Raw genomic sequence first — 17,537 nt, forward strand, 5'->3', positions numbered from 1 at the left:
GATCCATGAATTGTTGACAGAGCTAAAGGATTTTTGAAGCCTTGCAAGGCTATCTGCTGTGCTACTACGTCTCATATAATCTAAGGGGAAGTTTAAAGATAAGGATAAGGAGGATATCCTGTGCATGCTTATTCATCCCAACTTCTTTCTTCCCCTTATTTTCCCATATATCACATTACCTTAACCTGTAGACTTAGAAAACATGAGTGACTTACATAGCACAAGAAAACGCTCAGCAGCAGAGGCAGTTGTGCGTAAAAAGCTGAAGAAATGGTAGCAAGCAATATGCAGAAACGAAACCATGCTTGCAAGGCACACAGTACCAAACAGCTCACTGCTGAGCCAACAAATAAAAAAAGCATGGATAGAGACAGGATTCTGAAAGTGCCAACAATTCGTCCTACACAACTACAAAACGCAGTGCCACGGAGCACAACCTTCAGCTGAACTTTTCAAGTATCTCCTGCTCAAATAATGTATAAAGCCATGCGGCCACTTTGTTTCTATGCAAATAGAATGTTAGACATGGTTCAGACATACGCTACTACTAGATATGACAAACCTTTCTCAAGCATGATTTTGCTGGTGTGAACAAAACAACTACATTACTGGAGTTTGATGATTCCGGAATGCTCAGCCAGCAGTGGGAGAGCAGAAACAAAACATAACAGATAAATTTCTACCGTAGTTATGAAGAGCAGCTCGATGATGAAAATAGAAAGTTACTTTAAGTAAAAATTCAACAGTGATTCGTCCCACATCACATTCTTGTCTCAGCCCAGATGTAGTGTAAGGTGCTGTTTTCTTTAAACTCAGATACAGATCCTTCATTCATCATTCAAAAGCTGCATAAACAGGAATGGAGAGGCCATGGAGATCTACACATCTTTAGTATCTTTGCAAATCTTAACATATTTAACATCTTTACCTAACGTGCCTCATGCAAAGGCACAACTGGCATGAATGACGGGGTCCTGAGACACAGGCAGAAGGTTGATAGGATTTGCAATGAATACAGCAAAAACAAGCATCTGCTGTACAATTCTACACTTTTCGCCTAAAGAAAATCCAGTCTCTATACATGCATGTAACCTATAATCAAACTAAGCCAAGCAAAACCAAAAAAGCGAACAAATTCAAAGCATTGCAGAGTGCCCGCACCAGGGCAATTAAGAGTAATTATCATCCAATACGCAATCAAGAAGTATGTAAGTGTCGCCTACAAAGGCCACTCAAAGAGAGGCATGCTACAGCCACTTACGCATGCTAGCCACAGGCCACCGGCACTGCGTCGAAGCAAGGAATATTGCGCCAAACAAATCACTCAGCTGAACTCTTGTCTCGTGTTAGTGTTGTCGATGATGAATTTTCATGAAGGCAAGGAATCTCATTTATTGGCACAAAAGGACACCAAATGAGTCACAGTGAAGCTAGTCATCAGAATGGCAAATATAACGCAAGAGATGCTCCAACAAAAGGGCCTCAAGTTTAAAATTATGTTGTAACCCAAAGTGGTCCATAAATACAGCGGGACGTTTGTTAGTGATGTCAGAAAAAAATATGCTTCGCGAAATACTCTGAAATTTTCGTGAAACATGCATTCTCACAACAAGCGATCGAATAAAAATGCCATTCTGGTGCCATGGTTCTCAATTCAGAACCTCAACCGACCTATCTCGACAATATGTGCTGGGAAATGCAGCTAACGGATGAAAGGCAGGTAGGAACAACGATTCGCGTTTCCTTTAACTTGCTGCTGATAGACAGCAACTGCATGTTCGATTCCCTCACAGTGCAAATTTTACAAAACAATCAAGGCGCGACTGAAACAAAGTGCTAGAAATCCACAACTTGGATTAATCAGTTTATGCATAGGATGGCAAACGTTTCCTGCCATAAGCACACACAAGATTTATTTTACATTATTTACATTTCAAGCTTGTTCCAAGCAATGTCAAGGCAAGAGTGATATTTCTATAAAAATGATCTCTCTATATACTTCTTCTTACACTTCATAAGAATAAAGTTCAACACTATCTCTTTCCACAGTACAGTAGTCTCGATAGCCATTATGTACTGACATTCTTCACTGACTCATCTACAGTACAGTAGTCTTGATAACCATTATGAACCGACATTCTTCACTGACTCATCACAGTCAGTCCCATGCATCCAAAAGTCATAACAAGCCCTTGTGAGCAAAGTAACAATGGAGTGACAAGTGATTATCTATACCAATGCTCACAACTCCTACCAAAGTATGAAAGGCCCTTCTGTTTCTTTATTAATAAGTTGTAAAAAAAGGATCTCAGATCTGTTCAGCTTATAAAAGGCCTAGCTTATATATGTATACGCATACATGGGGAAACCTAATTCTGAGCTTCTCGGCCTGTGGGATGATTTGCCTTAACTATGTGAAGTATGGTGGGCAGCACAAACAACCCTTAGGTAGTTTATAACTTCCTTTTTTTTCCTCATACAAGCTTTCTTTCCTAGTAATCTATTCGTACTACACTTCAGCATAATTGCACTTAAATTCTGACCGCAGTTGCTGCTCTACTAGGATCCAATGTGTACGGGATAAAATACTTTTGCTCGCTCAACAAAAGACTACATAAATTCCCGTGCTCCTGAATGTTTAAGTGATGTAAAAGAGATTTAATAAAAGAAAAAAGAAAGAACCATCATCGCACAGCATGGCTGCTTAGAAGTCACAATGTTAGTGCTTACTTGATGAGATAATAACTAACTTGTCTTTCAAAGTTCCAGAATAGCTCGGAGAGCCATTCTACCACAATTGCCGGAACACATCTAATATAATTTTTTACTGTCATACACTGTTTATTCCATGGTGTAATCTATTAGCATTCATTTGTTTCATTCGGTCATTTTCTCCTTTACATCACGCAGTTCTCAAACAGGAAAGTTTCTGTGCATGAGAAAGAGTGAAGAGAGTTTGTTTTAAATGCTGCCCATATTGTCTCACTGAATTCATGCAGTTAATCTTGCCTGGAAAAAGTACGGCAACACCTCGACAGTCCGGAAAAGAGAAAAGATGAAAGGACAAAATAAAGCGTGGGATAGCACTCACTTGGGCAAGAGGCTTCTTGGGAGATTCTTTGGCACCAAAACCAACCTTTGCACCAGGCGCATCACTGCTACTGCAACGGGGAGTGCAATTCAAGGGTAGTGTATCAATCAAACAAATGTACTGTGGTATTATCCCCATAGAATGACTTAATTTCATAGTTCCACTACTTTAATAACATAACTTCAAAAGCAGCCCTCAAGTCAATACAGCCTTCACATAACTGATGAAGTTTCACGAGTCACACCCACATCACATTAGCCAGAGTTGTAGATGGAATCCACAGCTTGGCTAGTAAATGCACACTAACGACAGGCTTTGAGCATTAGCAACAAAATGAGTCAACGCGATTAGCAAGCAGGCAAGGTATAGGTACAAACGTTATATAGACAAGCTGCTAGCAGAGTGCGCGCTAAGTGTACCAGTTGCCAAAGGCTAAGCTGAATCCAAGCAGCAAGGCGAGCAGACAATGCTCAGAGCATTGTCTGTGATACTGCAGACAATGCTCAGAACATTGTCTGTGATACCGCAGAAAGCTGGAGCAACTGCATGTGCAACAAATAGCAGCATGAAATCAGGCACGAACACCTAGACAGTTCTCACGAGGACAGCTGTCAGAAGGGCGCACCAAAAGGTGACAGAAGCCAAGGAAATGCTGTCACAAAGTGCACATGCCCATAGCGAGCAACAGTACTCGTCTAAACTGTTTTCCAAATACCCTCATCTCCGCCTGTGTTTCCTCCGTTACCCCTGAGGCGGTGTGCGGAGGACAGTGCCATCCAGTGACGTTGAAATGAACAAGCGGCTCATCACGTGCGACCATGTACAGCAGAGTGCATCCAGTCGGAAACGGTGCAAAACGAGCTCAATAACTCAGCATGAGTAGACTCGATAACCGAAACAGACGTCACAGAAGACTCAAAGCAAATATTCACAAAGTTGCTAATTGCATTAAAAGGCCTACCTAGGGTTAGCCTGGGCACTTGAAAGCGGCTCCTGAGCCTTGGCCTTGCTGGACCTACTGTGCAGATGATTGTGCTTCAGGTCCTGCAAGTATAACATAGATGACAAGTCAGGCACCATCACAATGCAGGCACAAATAGTGACACCTGCAAGGCACAACAAAGTGAGCATCCCGGCTGAATTGAGCTTTCCCAACATCACAACTCCCACTGCTTTAACTAATATGACATAGTTACAAATATTGCACGCAAGTAAGCTGCCACATGTCTCTTGCTTACATTTAAAAATATGCTTCAAACAACTCACAAACATGTAAAGACCACTCAAAGAACAGCTCAGAGACATCTGCACAACTTGTCCACATGTTTGCCATGAGAATGGACTAGACTCTAGATAATCATCATCAAACCATATTAATTTTTTCCTCAAATTACTAGTGCTATGCTTTAGCTTTCTGACTGTTCTTGCCCTTCGATAATGCCAAATGGTTTTTACTGCATGCTTATATGGCTTGGTATTAATCTTTTGTGAGCATTTACTATATTCTCACACTTATTGTATAACCTTTATAACCTGATACCCACAGCCCTCCTTAAAGAAATTCCCTTTTTGACATGACCCCAGTAGGACTTACAGTTAATTAATTACAATCTTCTTTATTTTTGTACACTTGTTACAGCACAATGCGAAATAAAAAATCTGCCCAGCCTAGGTCCGGAACATGCTGTGCAAGATGCATCCCTCTGCAAACTACATAGCTTTAAATTACGTAGCTGGAGGGCTGGTTTGCCTTACATGAGATCCTATTTTGTATCACCAACCACTGGTTCTTTTCATGCTTAACCTTGGGAGTCAAGACTACACCGACCTCTATCTTGGGAACCTTGAGTGTGACCATGGGTGACCGCTTGCCCGTGCCCGGTCCAAACAGCCTCCTCTCCCGTGGCGACTGGCTTCCAATTTCTGACCTCATGTCAACCACAGGCCGACTTCCACTGGCTGGTGCAGCGGGACCACAGGACTGCTTTGTCGACTCTGCTGGACAAAAATTATGCGATGATCAGAGGTCCATATTACTTGCGAGGCAAGTCTGGTACACAGAAAGGGGCAGCCAGTTAACTGTAGACCAATTTCATCTTGTCCATGATAGCTATCATTAACCAGATGCCTATAGACTCATCCACCTTGTTACTGTTATGCCTAGATACCAGAAAACCTTAAAGGGGCCCTGCAACACTTTTTTAACATGGTCAGAGGAAATGCTGCCACTTGGTACTATCTGGCTCCTGTGAACATGTAAGCCAAATGTTATAGCGCAGCATGGTGCATGGAATTTACAATCAAAGTTGAAAATCAGCTAGAAATTGCTCGCCCTTCTCTCGAGAAATGATGACATACAACCAAAATCAACCGAGCCATATACCCAGAAGCACATGAACACAACCACTGGCTGATTTGAGCACCGTGAGATGCATAGTTACCGTGGCTGCCGTAGTGTGTCGCGCCATGTTCGCGCCGCGCTCTACACCAGCAGATTCGAGAGCACTGAAAGTGACCCGCACGTTCAAAGAAAACAAGAAAAGAAAGTGCTCAAGATCATGATGCACGTTCATGCACGGCCGTAAATCCTTGCCCCATTTTCATCCCTACCCCTGAGTGGCTATCAGCATGCTCACTGGGATGAAAGGAGAGAGAAAAGCGCTTGGAGCATGCGACAAATCTCCACTCATACTTGACGGATTTTAAACATCTTTTTGCGACAGTCGCTCCGATAGTGAGGCGATTCGATGTTTACTTGGAAAAGTGTTGCAGGGCCCCCCCTTAACATAACGCCCAGGTTGGAAGCACAGTTTGAAGCTTACCATATCTTTCCACTTGATTTCATCAAACATGCATAAGAAAACACAATGAGGTGTTGATTTCTTCCTGTTGTTTGCTCAAAAATGTCAGTGTAGAAGAAGAGAGGTGAGGAAACGTGAGAAAATGGGATACACATAGAAAGAGCTATCTCGAACAATTGTTGCTATTCATTTGTCTTATCTGCTAATAGCCAGTGCAGCGTTAGATTAACATATAAAACTCATGGCGAAGTCAGTTTACACAGTGGTCTTAGAGATTGACTGGCACTGCAGACAAAATGCAACAACCTTATTTGCATGAGTGTGCAAATTTAACCAGCGTATCCGCCAAATCAGCTCTCTAACTTCCACACTCATGTGTGCTTAAGATATTCGTGTTCAAAGACCCTTTTAATTTAGCTTGTTGACCGTTTTTGTCGGCTGATCACAGACCTAAAGCTTCAAAAAGCATCTGAACTTCTGCACTTACTATATTAGAGGCTTCAACAATCAGTGAGAACACACAAAAAAGCTTTGCACCTAACACAGTCAACTGTACTTCGGCCACAAAGGCCACACAGCAGGCGACTCACCCCCTGTTGTCAAGCCTCTCGCTTCCCTGAGACGCGACGAAAGTGTGCTCGCCATCCCAAAGGACCTCCCTACCAGCGGGACAACTGCCGAGTCGGACGCCGTCCTGCCTTTGGACATCATGGGTGCCTCCCTGGCCGCGTTCATCGCCGGCTCCTGCTTTTTCTCCGGATGCTGTTCAGCCCCCTTTGTTTCGGGCTCCTTCCCATCTTCTATGCCAGAGCCATCTGCCACGGCCAGCTTCCCACCGGCACCGTGACAGCCAGGATCATGAGAAACCGAACGAAACACTGTGTCTTTCTTCTTCGAGTTACCACCGAAGAGACCAGGGATTCCACCGGCAACCAAATCCTGCAGACTGACGGGTGCTTTCGTGACCGTAGGGGACGCACCGCTGACCGTGGCTCGCCGATGAATGGCAGCTCGAGACCGCGGAGGGAACACTTGGGCTCGGATAGACGACGGTGCCGCGACCGAAGCAGTTGTCGTCGACGTGGCACTCTGCACGGCTGCGTCTGGCAAAAACGCCGAGTCGTCGTCTTCCACCTCCCGAAGCACGGCCCTGTGTGTGAAGGAGCACAGGCGCTTTTCAGCTTAGTACAATCACATCCGATTCCTCAGTGCAGAAGTGGCTGGAGAAAGGTAACATACAAGCACAGTAACCAAACTAAGCCAACATGTGAACTTCGGTAATATACAAACCGTCTAAAGGGAAACGCAGTTCAGGCATACAATTAAATCGTCAAGTCATATTTTAAGGCAAATATTACGATCACTACAAGCTCACTGTCGAAAATACAAACAGACCTTGTAGGTCTGTTCATCTCACTCACTAAAGCCCAACTTGAGATATGTGCACTAAGGAGAGATGTCTCAGCTGTTAGCTTAAGAGAGGATGTTATTACAAAGTTAGTCCCGAAAGGTGTACAGGATTTCACACCGGTCTCACTGGAAAAAGCACACATTGCTCACCTAGGGCTTGACGGCTCTTGCTGTGTCTTGACAGGAAAGACTTCTTCGATGCTTACTGGCTGGACACCGTTCTCCGGCCACATCACTTTTCCATAGGTAACCTTCTTTAGTGGTATCCTGTATGGCCTCAGCACTATTACCTGCACACGAGAAGACATGAAACACATGAAAAATACTTTTTAGAGGCACTGAGAAACACGTACAGAAAAGTAGCTAGGCCGTTAGACCCCCAAGATGGAAGCTGACATCTGACAATGGCTGGCATACAAAACTGTAAAAGGTTCTCATGCAAACATGTATTGCAAAGCATTTTATGGTAATTTGGTGCTTGCAGGACGAAAATATGCAACTCGTAACTCCTTTATTCTCTGAAATCTAGATCAGAAACACTAAAGAAGACTATAACAGGACTACATAAAGAAGGTAAGTGATGCTTTGCATTGCTGACCTGCCCCAAGATATTTGTGTGTCGCGGCCTCTTTTTCAGGGTAAGCAAAACTTCCGTGGGGTGCTCCTGAAGCATGTAGACGAGGTGCTTCAGCTGCCATCCCACCTGGAATGCAGGACATAAAAACTAATGCAGGCACAGCACACAGTCACCAAAACAAAAGGAAACGGTACACGGTGTTAACCTTGACACAACTTTGATATGAGCAAGTTGCATAAACATGCTTTCTCCAGAAGTGCTCTGTTAAGTTGAGTGACAAGCATAACCGAAGAAGGCACTTACCACCGTCTGGTAATTGATCTGGACAATCTCGTCGCCAACGTCCACTTTGCCACATCGATGGCTCGGGCTCTGAAACTTCACTCCGCCGACAACGTGGATGCCCGAGTAAGATGAATTGATCTGCATGCCCTGTGAATGCGAGAGAGAAAATTAATGTGGTCCACGCTGCTTTCTCAATGTTTTACGCGACAAAGTGCACCAGCTCACACAGGTAGACACGCTGACCTCAGCGTAGTACTGAACTTACACACAGGCAAACTCTGAAGTCATAAGCACACTATAAGTGCTCTAAACAAACCTGGATGGGTGTTACAGAAACGATTGGGCAACAGCCTGCAGCAAACTAAGTACAGACGTTAGGTGCCTGTCAAATATTTTAACGGGTACACCAGTTGTCTGTGGCGACCCTAAAGCGAGTGAGAGCCCTGTCTTGTTTCTCAATAGTACTGTGGAACCAGAATAAAAGCTATAGCTGCTGGCAGCCAATCAGCAATACAATGATTTGAAGGCATAGGTTCATACGTCTCAAATACTCTTGTGCAAAAGCATTGGGTACAGTCTTGTAAACAAATCTTAGGCACTACAGTACGGCCATAAAGTAGGATAAACATGTCAGTCGGGTACCCACCGGGTCCCAGCGAAATCTTCAGTGAGGGTGAAATTCAAAAGTGCTCATGTTGGTGCTCAGACGCTCAGGTAATCAAAACTGACTCAAAGTTTCATACTACCACATGCCTCGCGATCAGAGTGTGGCTTTGGAACATAAAACATCAAACTTAATCATTTTGGTTAAGTTTTTTGGGAACAGTAAGCAGCGAAACATTATCATAACTAAGTTGCATTTGAAGCTACCTTACCTTTGTTATATTCATTATTTATTATAAGCATATTCTCATTGCACATAGAGAAGTTGCAACAAATGCCTGCACCAACCTTCTGCGTACAGTGGGCAAACGCCATGAAAGAAATACGCACAAGCTTAAAATGTCATTGCAGGAAGGAACAAAATTCTTCAGGTTAGATTAACATTTAGAGGAACAGATACTTGGGTGAGTTTGTAAGGTTCCATGATGCATAGCTTAATAAGTCCAGAAATGGGAAACGTACCCATTCTTCATCTGTCTTCTTCTTGACAGTGGCTACATCAAGAGAAGCAGGCTGGATGATGAGGGAATCATGGCACTCTTGAATGATGATATCACAAATGTCGGCCAGGTTGTAGCACTGCAACAAAAAAATAGGGCAGTTTACTGGTGAGCACGAGCAACATGAACCCCTCCCAATGTCAGGCAAGGTCAAGATGTGATGGCAACAAGCATGGTTTAGATATAACTTGTGAGAAGCAGATAACCATCTCGCAATTCCACTGCGTATCTTAATTGCTCTCGTCACAGCAGGGTATTAGTTGAGATCAAGCTTCATAACATGGTTTATAGGTGTTGTTTTAAGCACTAGGTAACGGTAACAGCTACAGAATATGTGCGCATAATAATAAGACAATGTGGCTATGGTATTGCATAACCATACATAATACATAATCCCAATATGGCATGGCCAAGGTCTATGCACAGCACGTAAAAATGCCCATGCAAGTTTTCACAAACTGTTAACAAGCAAAAGAAATAAAACACATATAAATTATTATATTATCAAGTGCACTTTGCATCAGAAAAAATATAAATCTCTTAGCGATGTAATGCATGGAATGCATGGTAATGCACGGAATGCCAGTGAACTAAGACATTGAAGGAAAGGAACTGGCATCAAAGACCTCAACAGCATCGTTTCGAAGCGATTTTTTTTTTTTTTTCAGTGCATATGCTCAGCATGATAAAAGAACAATCAAAAGTTCACAGAATTCGCCACTGACTTTACATGAGACTCATTTCACATGGTGTCTGTTACAACAAGTTCACTTTTGCATACCCTTACGGTCAGGAAAACATCTGATCTACTTGTGTGCAATCAAAAGAAGGAAAATGAAATCACCGTCAAGCAACAGGGCTACTCAACACAGCGAACATGCACAAAAGATAAAAGCCTTGCACAGGCTGGACATCGTATTAATGACAGCACTCACACTGCTCTGTATGACAGCATAGGGCTTGGCTGCGAAGTGGTCTCGCTGAGCCGTGGATGCCAGCTCGATGCCCAGCTTGAGCACCGTCTGCCGTATGTTGGTGTAACGCTCCTGGCCTTCAAAGGGTGCCCTGCAAGCAGCCAGAAGCCAGAGCCTGTGCAGACTAGCCCTCTTGATGAAAGCTCAAGCACTAGCACATGCATCACAGAACAACGCCGTGATGAACGTACACCACTTTGGTTTCATGCTAAAGGGAACACGAGAGCATGCGGATTCAGCAAACACCTTGGTGAAGCATGACTGCAAGCTTCTGGGTTGATAGCGCAAGACCTGTGGCATATGGCGCTGGTTTCTCCCTACACAGCGATGCAGTGACACTGCTTTTACTCACAGCCCAGAGCGTGCCATGCATGTTCATTGCATGCTCAGGTTTCCTTTGAACACTGGACTGTGCTCTACAGAGCTTTGCAAGCCTATCAGTATGGACACTTACGGAGGAAATTAACACCTGAGATGTAAGAAATGATTAAAGGGCATATTTACATTTTGATGAAGTAACCATACAATGTTACACGCAACATCTAATCATCCTCCAGGTCTCGGTTAAGATAACCTTCCATTAGCGGTCATGATACTTTACCCAGACAGTATTAAAATGCATCAGACAAGTCTTAAGCACTGAACATTCAACGCGGCACATACGTCGTAGCACACACACTTACAAAGTCAGAAATATAGTCGAAAGTGCACAAGAGTTGCTGTTAAACCTCACAAATATGACTAAACTTGTTTCAAGATGTACATAGCATGTATTGTGCTCAAAGTTATTTAATGTTATGCGTATAGCTCAAAGCAATTTATGATCAGAAATTGTAAGTCATTGATTTAAAAAACAGCTTAATAGCAACAACTTTACCGAATGAGCTTCTGCACACCAGTAGTGATTACTACCACCCCAGTGCAATGAATATTCTGAGTGAATGTATACAACAGCTTATTTTCATGCTTAATATATATGAAATTATATGTGTTTCGCATTTAATGCAGTGACAGAATGGTGCTCCACTTTTACAAAGAGCTTTCAGAGACTTATATTTACTATCTGAGTTCCTTAATTATCTGAAATGTGCAAGTTTTTGCAAACAAAGGCTTTTGCTATAGTCAAAAACAGGATGCACCTACAACAACCAGAACAGAGAAAAGATGAGCACTGTCATCACCTGTCCAGCCATGAGACGAAAGACTTGACAGCAAGCAGGACCTCCGAGACATCAGCCAGGATGCTGGTGGCAATATTCACGACATTATCCTGGTCTGTTGTTGTCATACGCTTGATTTCATTGTAAACACTGCGTGCTCTGCAGCCAAGCTTCAGTGCCAGTGACTGCAGGTTCTCTGTGATCAGCTTGTAGTGCTGTGCATTTCAGCAGAAAAATGTGCAAGTAAGTACTTCGGGCAACAAAATCAACGTGCAAATTAGCAGAAATAAAAACTGCAGTGTATTTCGTACACAACTGAAAAAATAAGAACTTCTCAAGCTTTACATGCAAAAAGAGTGCTGTTTCTGAGTTCGGGTGGTGGAATGTTGATTGGTCAGCAGACTCACAGACAGTTAACCATCTTAAATGCCATTCTCTCTTTCTGTATGCAACACATCGTCCTACAATACCTTACAAACACTGAATCAATAAGAAGGTCTACACGCAAGTCTCTTCGCTTCTGCAGCAAATAACATCACATTACGGAGAATTCTACATGTAAGTCTAGTAGCTGGACTACTGCACCAGTGTTAGAAACAATGTTTCATCTCTCTGCTTTGCATCATGCAGCTATGTTATCAGTTCCTGTGGTACTAAAAAACAATAATGTTTGAGATAACACCATGAGGCAAATAATGGTCAGGGACTCAGACAACACGAGCACTCCATTGTAGTTACAAGTGTTAACCTAACTTGCCCAGCTTGTTGTTTTGAACCAATAATCAAACCAGAACTCTCCATCTGTAAACATTACATTCGGTTACAACGTAAGAAAATATGTTGGCTCCACCCACCGAACCACAGTGCACCTGCGCTCCACCTGTGAAAGACAGTTGTGTTGGCTGGTTTCCACTTAAACTGTGAGTACATTTTCTCAGCTAATGTAAGTACTACGCATATTAAGAGTTAAAGGTTCATCGGTACTGCCTAAAACATTAAAATTGGCTGAGCACCGATGTCAGAATTCCTGACGAAATTTATTAGGACATTCGATTTTCTGACCTGAAACCAGCGACACAAGCGTGTGTCTGTACGGGAAAGCCAACTATGTGAAACACCCCAGGAGTGCTTGATGTCATAAATGTCATAAAAATGAGTAAGTGCTATTGGATGGGGCATTATGCAAATTCTCTGTGGGACGGACAGTGGTGGCTGTGGGCAGAGCTGACATTTTTTCTTACACTGTAACCGACCATAGTTGAAAATAGGTAGCATATCTGGAAAGAGATGGCTGCCCTCTTTCCTTTAGCAACCAAAGCAGACTCACCAGCTGACGCAACTGGTCAACTGCCTCGAGGATGAGTTCCTGGTGGCCGACCTTTGAAATGTTGAGGCTAGTGAGATCATCTGGACCGAGGGTGAGCAGGTGGTGGCCATCGATGTTGTTGTTGAGGAAGAAGTGCACGTATGGTATAATGATGTCGTCCAGGCCTGCACGTGTAAGACAAGAACAGAGTTTGTGTAAACAAGACCTTATCTAGAAAATCAGGTTGTCTGGTCGAAGAGATAACTGTCATAGACTTCAGACCCACTTGAGCACTTCAAACACGTGCCCAAACCATAGAAGTTGAGCGTGTTTAGAAGACACCAGTGCCAAGTTCTAGACCTTTCGTTTTATCTCTCCTTCTTCACTGTGGAACAGCTATTGCAGTGTCAAATACCTTATTATCGAATAGCATGAAAGAGCTACAAACAACAAAAAGTTCAACTGCCCTGTGGGGACAAAAGAAGAAGGCACCTATAACGTCCAGATTTTAACTTTTTAACAGTGGAGTTGTTTAAGCCGGGCCGGACGTAACAACTTTGGTGTCCACAGAAAACCAAAGGTGGGTATGCACTAAAAGAAGTGGGCACGCCCCACTACTGATTACAGCAGATGTAAGCGTACGAAAACTCTGCTTGGCGAAGTGGAGCACACGAAACACATGAAAGAGATAGAAAGAAAGAAGGAAAGAGAAATAGAGAGAGAGAAAGAAGCAGAGAGGGAGATAGAAAGAAAAAGAAGAATGTGAAATAAAGATAGAAAGAGTGAGAAAGAGAAAGAAATAGAGAGATAAAGAAATAGAAAGAAATAGAAGGCAACAGGTACGAAAAACAGATACAAGAAACAGAAAGAGAAAGAAAAAAATAAATAGAATAAAGGAAGCCCACCCAGTTGTGCTGTTCCTTCAGGCTTGGTACCATTAGGGCAAAGTTGCCATAATTTTTTTCCTCATTAGCCTTCCTCATGTAGTCTATAGCAATATTGAAAGGAACACTCATTCAATTTGCCATATATTTCATTCTGGATGTCACAAAATTATCGTTTACCTAAAGACACATTGTCATAATTGAAGTTCAGAAGAGTGGTAAGTTGGGCTAGTTGGTAATGATCCATACTTATTGTAACTGCGCAAAAAACGGACGGAAACACGAAGGGCAAGAAAAGGACAAACAAGCGCAGTAGTCATAATTGAGTCATAGCAGAGATAAATACCTAACGTTTATAAAGGTCTAGGAGGATGATTCGTCTTGTTATTTGGCAAATTCGCACCAAGAACGAGCAACACTCTCGTGACAACTATGCCCAGTCATTTTTCATCAAATGTTATCTTTTCTAGAATTCATCTGTTATTCGTACATGGTTATTTGTACTTATTATTTCTCATGCCTGCGTACATTCAAGAATGTGCAATGTACTTAGCAGTGCGTATGCTATCTTACCAGACACACCCCCTTCTGCACAGGCAACAGTGTTCAACATATTTCAAGTACTGTGGTCATAACTTGTAAAGAGCAACAGCTTGATCATAGGTATAATCAAGTAAAAAGGGACACCAGAAAAAAAGTATAACACTATCAGTTATTCCATTCACTTCCACTACAATACAACATTGTTAATGACTGTCAAGCAAACCATGAGTTATCAGTCAAAACTCCACAATCTGTTATGAATATTGCCACATATAACTATTTTGTCAGAAAGACAGCTTCTTTACCTTTCCTGGCACGATGCCTTTGCAAATCTTTGCTAGCTATCACATTTATCAATCAATTCTCTTATTATTCACATGAAGATAGGTACATGAATTATGTTATAAAGGCAGGGCCCCATAACTCGCATAGGAGTTGTGAAGGGGGCCCTTATGTAATTCTATTACACAAAGACTAGAGCTCCTGAGAAAATCTGTCTCAGCTGTGAGAAAGCCGTCTCAGTATAATGGCATGAATATGGGACATTCTCATCAGCCAAGTGACATGAGTATAAAAGAACGTAGATTAGTTTTGCATCAGGTACATGACTGTGGTTCTCTTAGGTACATGGCATAAACAGATTAGGATGCACCTAATTAAAGCACATAAAAACAGCTGTCTGCAAGTGCCACATGCAATTTTCACTCAATGTCGGCCTGTACCAAACAGTCATAAACCGTTCACATGCGTCAGCACTGGCATAAATTGGCAGAGATCCATCGCCTGACTAACAGTACAAGCTTTTACAAGCCGGGGCAGCTGATTGCGCTCGCGTCCATGAAAACGGTGAACAATCATACAAGTAATTGCAGAGTACAAATTAGGTCACGGCTTGATCCAGTCGGGGCGGGTATTGTCTCAAATCCTTTAATGACACCTTTTCAAGACCACTTAGCCTGCGTCTGAGCGAAACAAGGGCGACAATGAAGGGCGCCCGCAAGTTTCACTGGTCACACAGTCTCTTTACTTTCATCCGAACGTCGCAGGAAATGCTCTTGGCAAGTAGCAAGCAACGCGAACCAGAAACACAACCGCAAAAGAAAGAAAAGAAAAAGCTACAAAGAAGCCGCATTTCGCCGCCGGTGTCTGGAACACACTATGCTTCAAAGGAAAAAAACACAGCGCGCACTCAGCCACGGAAGCGGCTCGCGCTCTTAATGAGCGCGCAGTATGACTCGGGCGGTAGACCTTGAGTCATCGCGGCGTGAAACAAGCGCCACCGCGTAATCATCTGAGTCAGACAAAAAAGAGAGAAGCCCGGCGCAGACGACCCGCATACGAAAGTCAAGATGAGAAACACCACACGGCACAATACCACGCGCGGGAATCCGAAGCCGCGCTCTAAACTTCGCGCGACGATCGAATAGTCACTTTTTTTCCCGGTGACAGTATAGAACTGACGCGAGATGCAAAACAGAAACCGAGAGATTGAAGTATACATAACGAATTCACTCAAAGAAATCGAACGCGCGCAATCAACATCCTTTATCCGGTGATGAATTGCAGCTTCGTTGGTTTCGCTCCGACGGATCAAAAAACAGAATCAAAGGAGAGCACTGCGACGATCCCTACCACCACGTGCGAAAAAATATCGATTTTTCTCCGGTCCGCGCGCACTATTCATTCTACGCTTTAAATGCGCCGGTTCCGGAACGACCAAAGCGAAGCGGCTTCATCACGGCCGGGAGAACGAACAGAACTCTTCCAGTCAGCTGTCGATACAGAGAATCCGATAACGGCGAAGTGTTCGAAGGCAATTACGCAATCTTTCCATAACCTTTCACGCGGCGATGCAACTGACAAAGTGCGTTTATCCCGAGAACGTCGCCGCAGCGAACCGCCGTCCCTTTAAACGGTCGATTTCACGCTCAACTCGATCAGCTTAAAAGCGCGCGTGACTATGCGCAGTCGCAATTCAGACCCACACGGTGACTCCAGCAAAAAGCATTCGTACAATAAGAACATTTTAGGACGCAGTGACCTAAGGCAGCGATAGGACACAGAAAATCGGCGGGCAAGAATTCCTCCGCAGGGGAACATCGCATCACCTAGCCTGCGTTGGTCAACTCCCTTCGACGGCAGCGAGAAAGAAGCAAAACCTCGCTGCCAGGCGCGTGCGACTGTAAGTTTACGCATCTAGAACGATCCGGCATGCTTTAAGGTACGTTACGTGGCTGGTTTGGGAAAGAATTAACCAGTAATTACCTCTTAACCAGTCCGCGACGTGCTCCGGTGTCCATTCTGCAATGTTGATATACGCCATCTTCTCCCTACTACCGTCGCTCGCCGTAAGGTGGCGCCCACTGACTCATGTGCAATCGCTGGAGGTCCGCTTTCAGTTTCGGAGCGACTGTGCGCGCGGCGCAGGTGCGTCTTCCGGTGTCGAACTTGTTATTTACGCAACCATGCATTTAGATTAGCCCAGGCCAGCGATCCTTCTATAGCGGTCACACATGAGATAACGCTTTCCGCTGAAACGGATGATCGTGCGAAGCGTCGCAATTCCGGAAATGCTTGGCGCGTTTCTTTGTGAAAGCCTTCGTTGGCATTATGGGTTTGGACAACAATAAACCAAATAATAAAGTTCGGTCGCAGCAATTATTTCGTTATTTTTACTACCTTACTCTCAACGCCAACTCGGGGAGCATACTCCCAAAGCCGCTGTTTCATTATATACTGATCATGTGCCCTTACAACGAAGTATCGGAATAACGTATTTCTCAGGCACATCAAGCTCGGATATACGGCTATTAGATTACTAAAGTGCACCAGGTGAATCTAGATATGCTTCTGAATTGTATGTTTCACTGGTCGAATTTCGCTCATATACGAAGTTGCCAAATTGTGCCATTAGTGTTCTTATTTTGCTTACAGTTGAATGGTTACATCCACCTACGCGTCAAATGCGCTTCAATATATCAAGCCAATAAAATCACATTAGCTGTGAGTTATAAAAATACTTAATAGTTGTTGAGTTTTACTACTTAGCAGAGACTACTAACGTATGAGTGGCGTGTATACTGCAACGCATCGCAAAGCTCTTGGAACTTATGTGATGGCCTAGACTAGAGTCTGGGTCCGAGATAGTTGGGAAAGTGACATATCAATTGAAACCAGTGAAAACGCTCAGCGGTCAAGGACAACGAAGAGATAGCGCTCTTATATAAGGGTTTTTCCTCGTCTGTACGATTCGGTGGATATGTCCCCCACAAGAAGTGCTTGTGCTGCCACAGAGTTGTACGGCCGCTCCGTCGAGTTCTTCGCCCCTCAGCGACGGTTCGGC

General features: G+C 43.6%; 1 protein-coding gene across 1 annotated transcript in view; it reads right to left on the minus strand.

Moving 5' to 3' along the window:
- The window catches only part of LOC119396507 (serine/arginine repetitive matrix protein 2-like), a 34,301-nt gene extending 17,698 nt beyond the window's left edge, over positions 1 to 16,603 (minus strand). The window contains 12 exon segments of the mRNA XM_037663757.2: positions 3,092 to 3,161; positions 4,053 to 4,135; positions 4,920 to 5,086; positions 6,483 to 7,042; positions 7,453 to 7,592; positions 7,901 to 8,005; positions 8,183 to 8,311; positions 9,290 to 9,406; positions 10,263 to 10,392; positions 11,483 to 11,676; positions 12,789 to 12,952; positions 16,460 to 16,603. Of these exon segments, the coding sequence (XP_037519685.1) occupies positions 3,092 to 3,161; positions 4,053 to 4,135; positions 4,920 to 5,086; positions 6,483 to 7,042; positions 7,453 to 7,592; positions 7,901 to 8,005; positions 8,183 to 8,311; positions 9,290 to 9,406; positions 10,263 to 10,392; positions 11,483 to 11,676; positions 12,789 to 12,952; positions 16,460 to 16,517 (1,917 nt within the window). The 5' untranslated portion in view covers positions 16,518 to 16,603.
- Positions 16,604 to 17,537: the final 934 nt, after the last annotated feature.

Source organism: Rhipicephalus sanguineus, chromosome 6 (assembly GCF_013339695.2).
Source record: "Rhipicephalus sanguineus isolate Rsan-2018 chromosome 6, BIME_Rsan_1.4, whole genome shotgun sequence".
Taxonomy (NCBI): domain Eukaryota; kingdom Metazoa; phylum Arthropoda; class Arachnida; order Ixodida; family Ixodidae; genus Rhipicephalus; species Rhipicephalus sanguineus.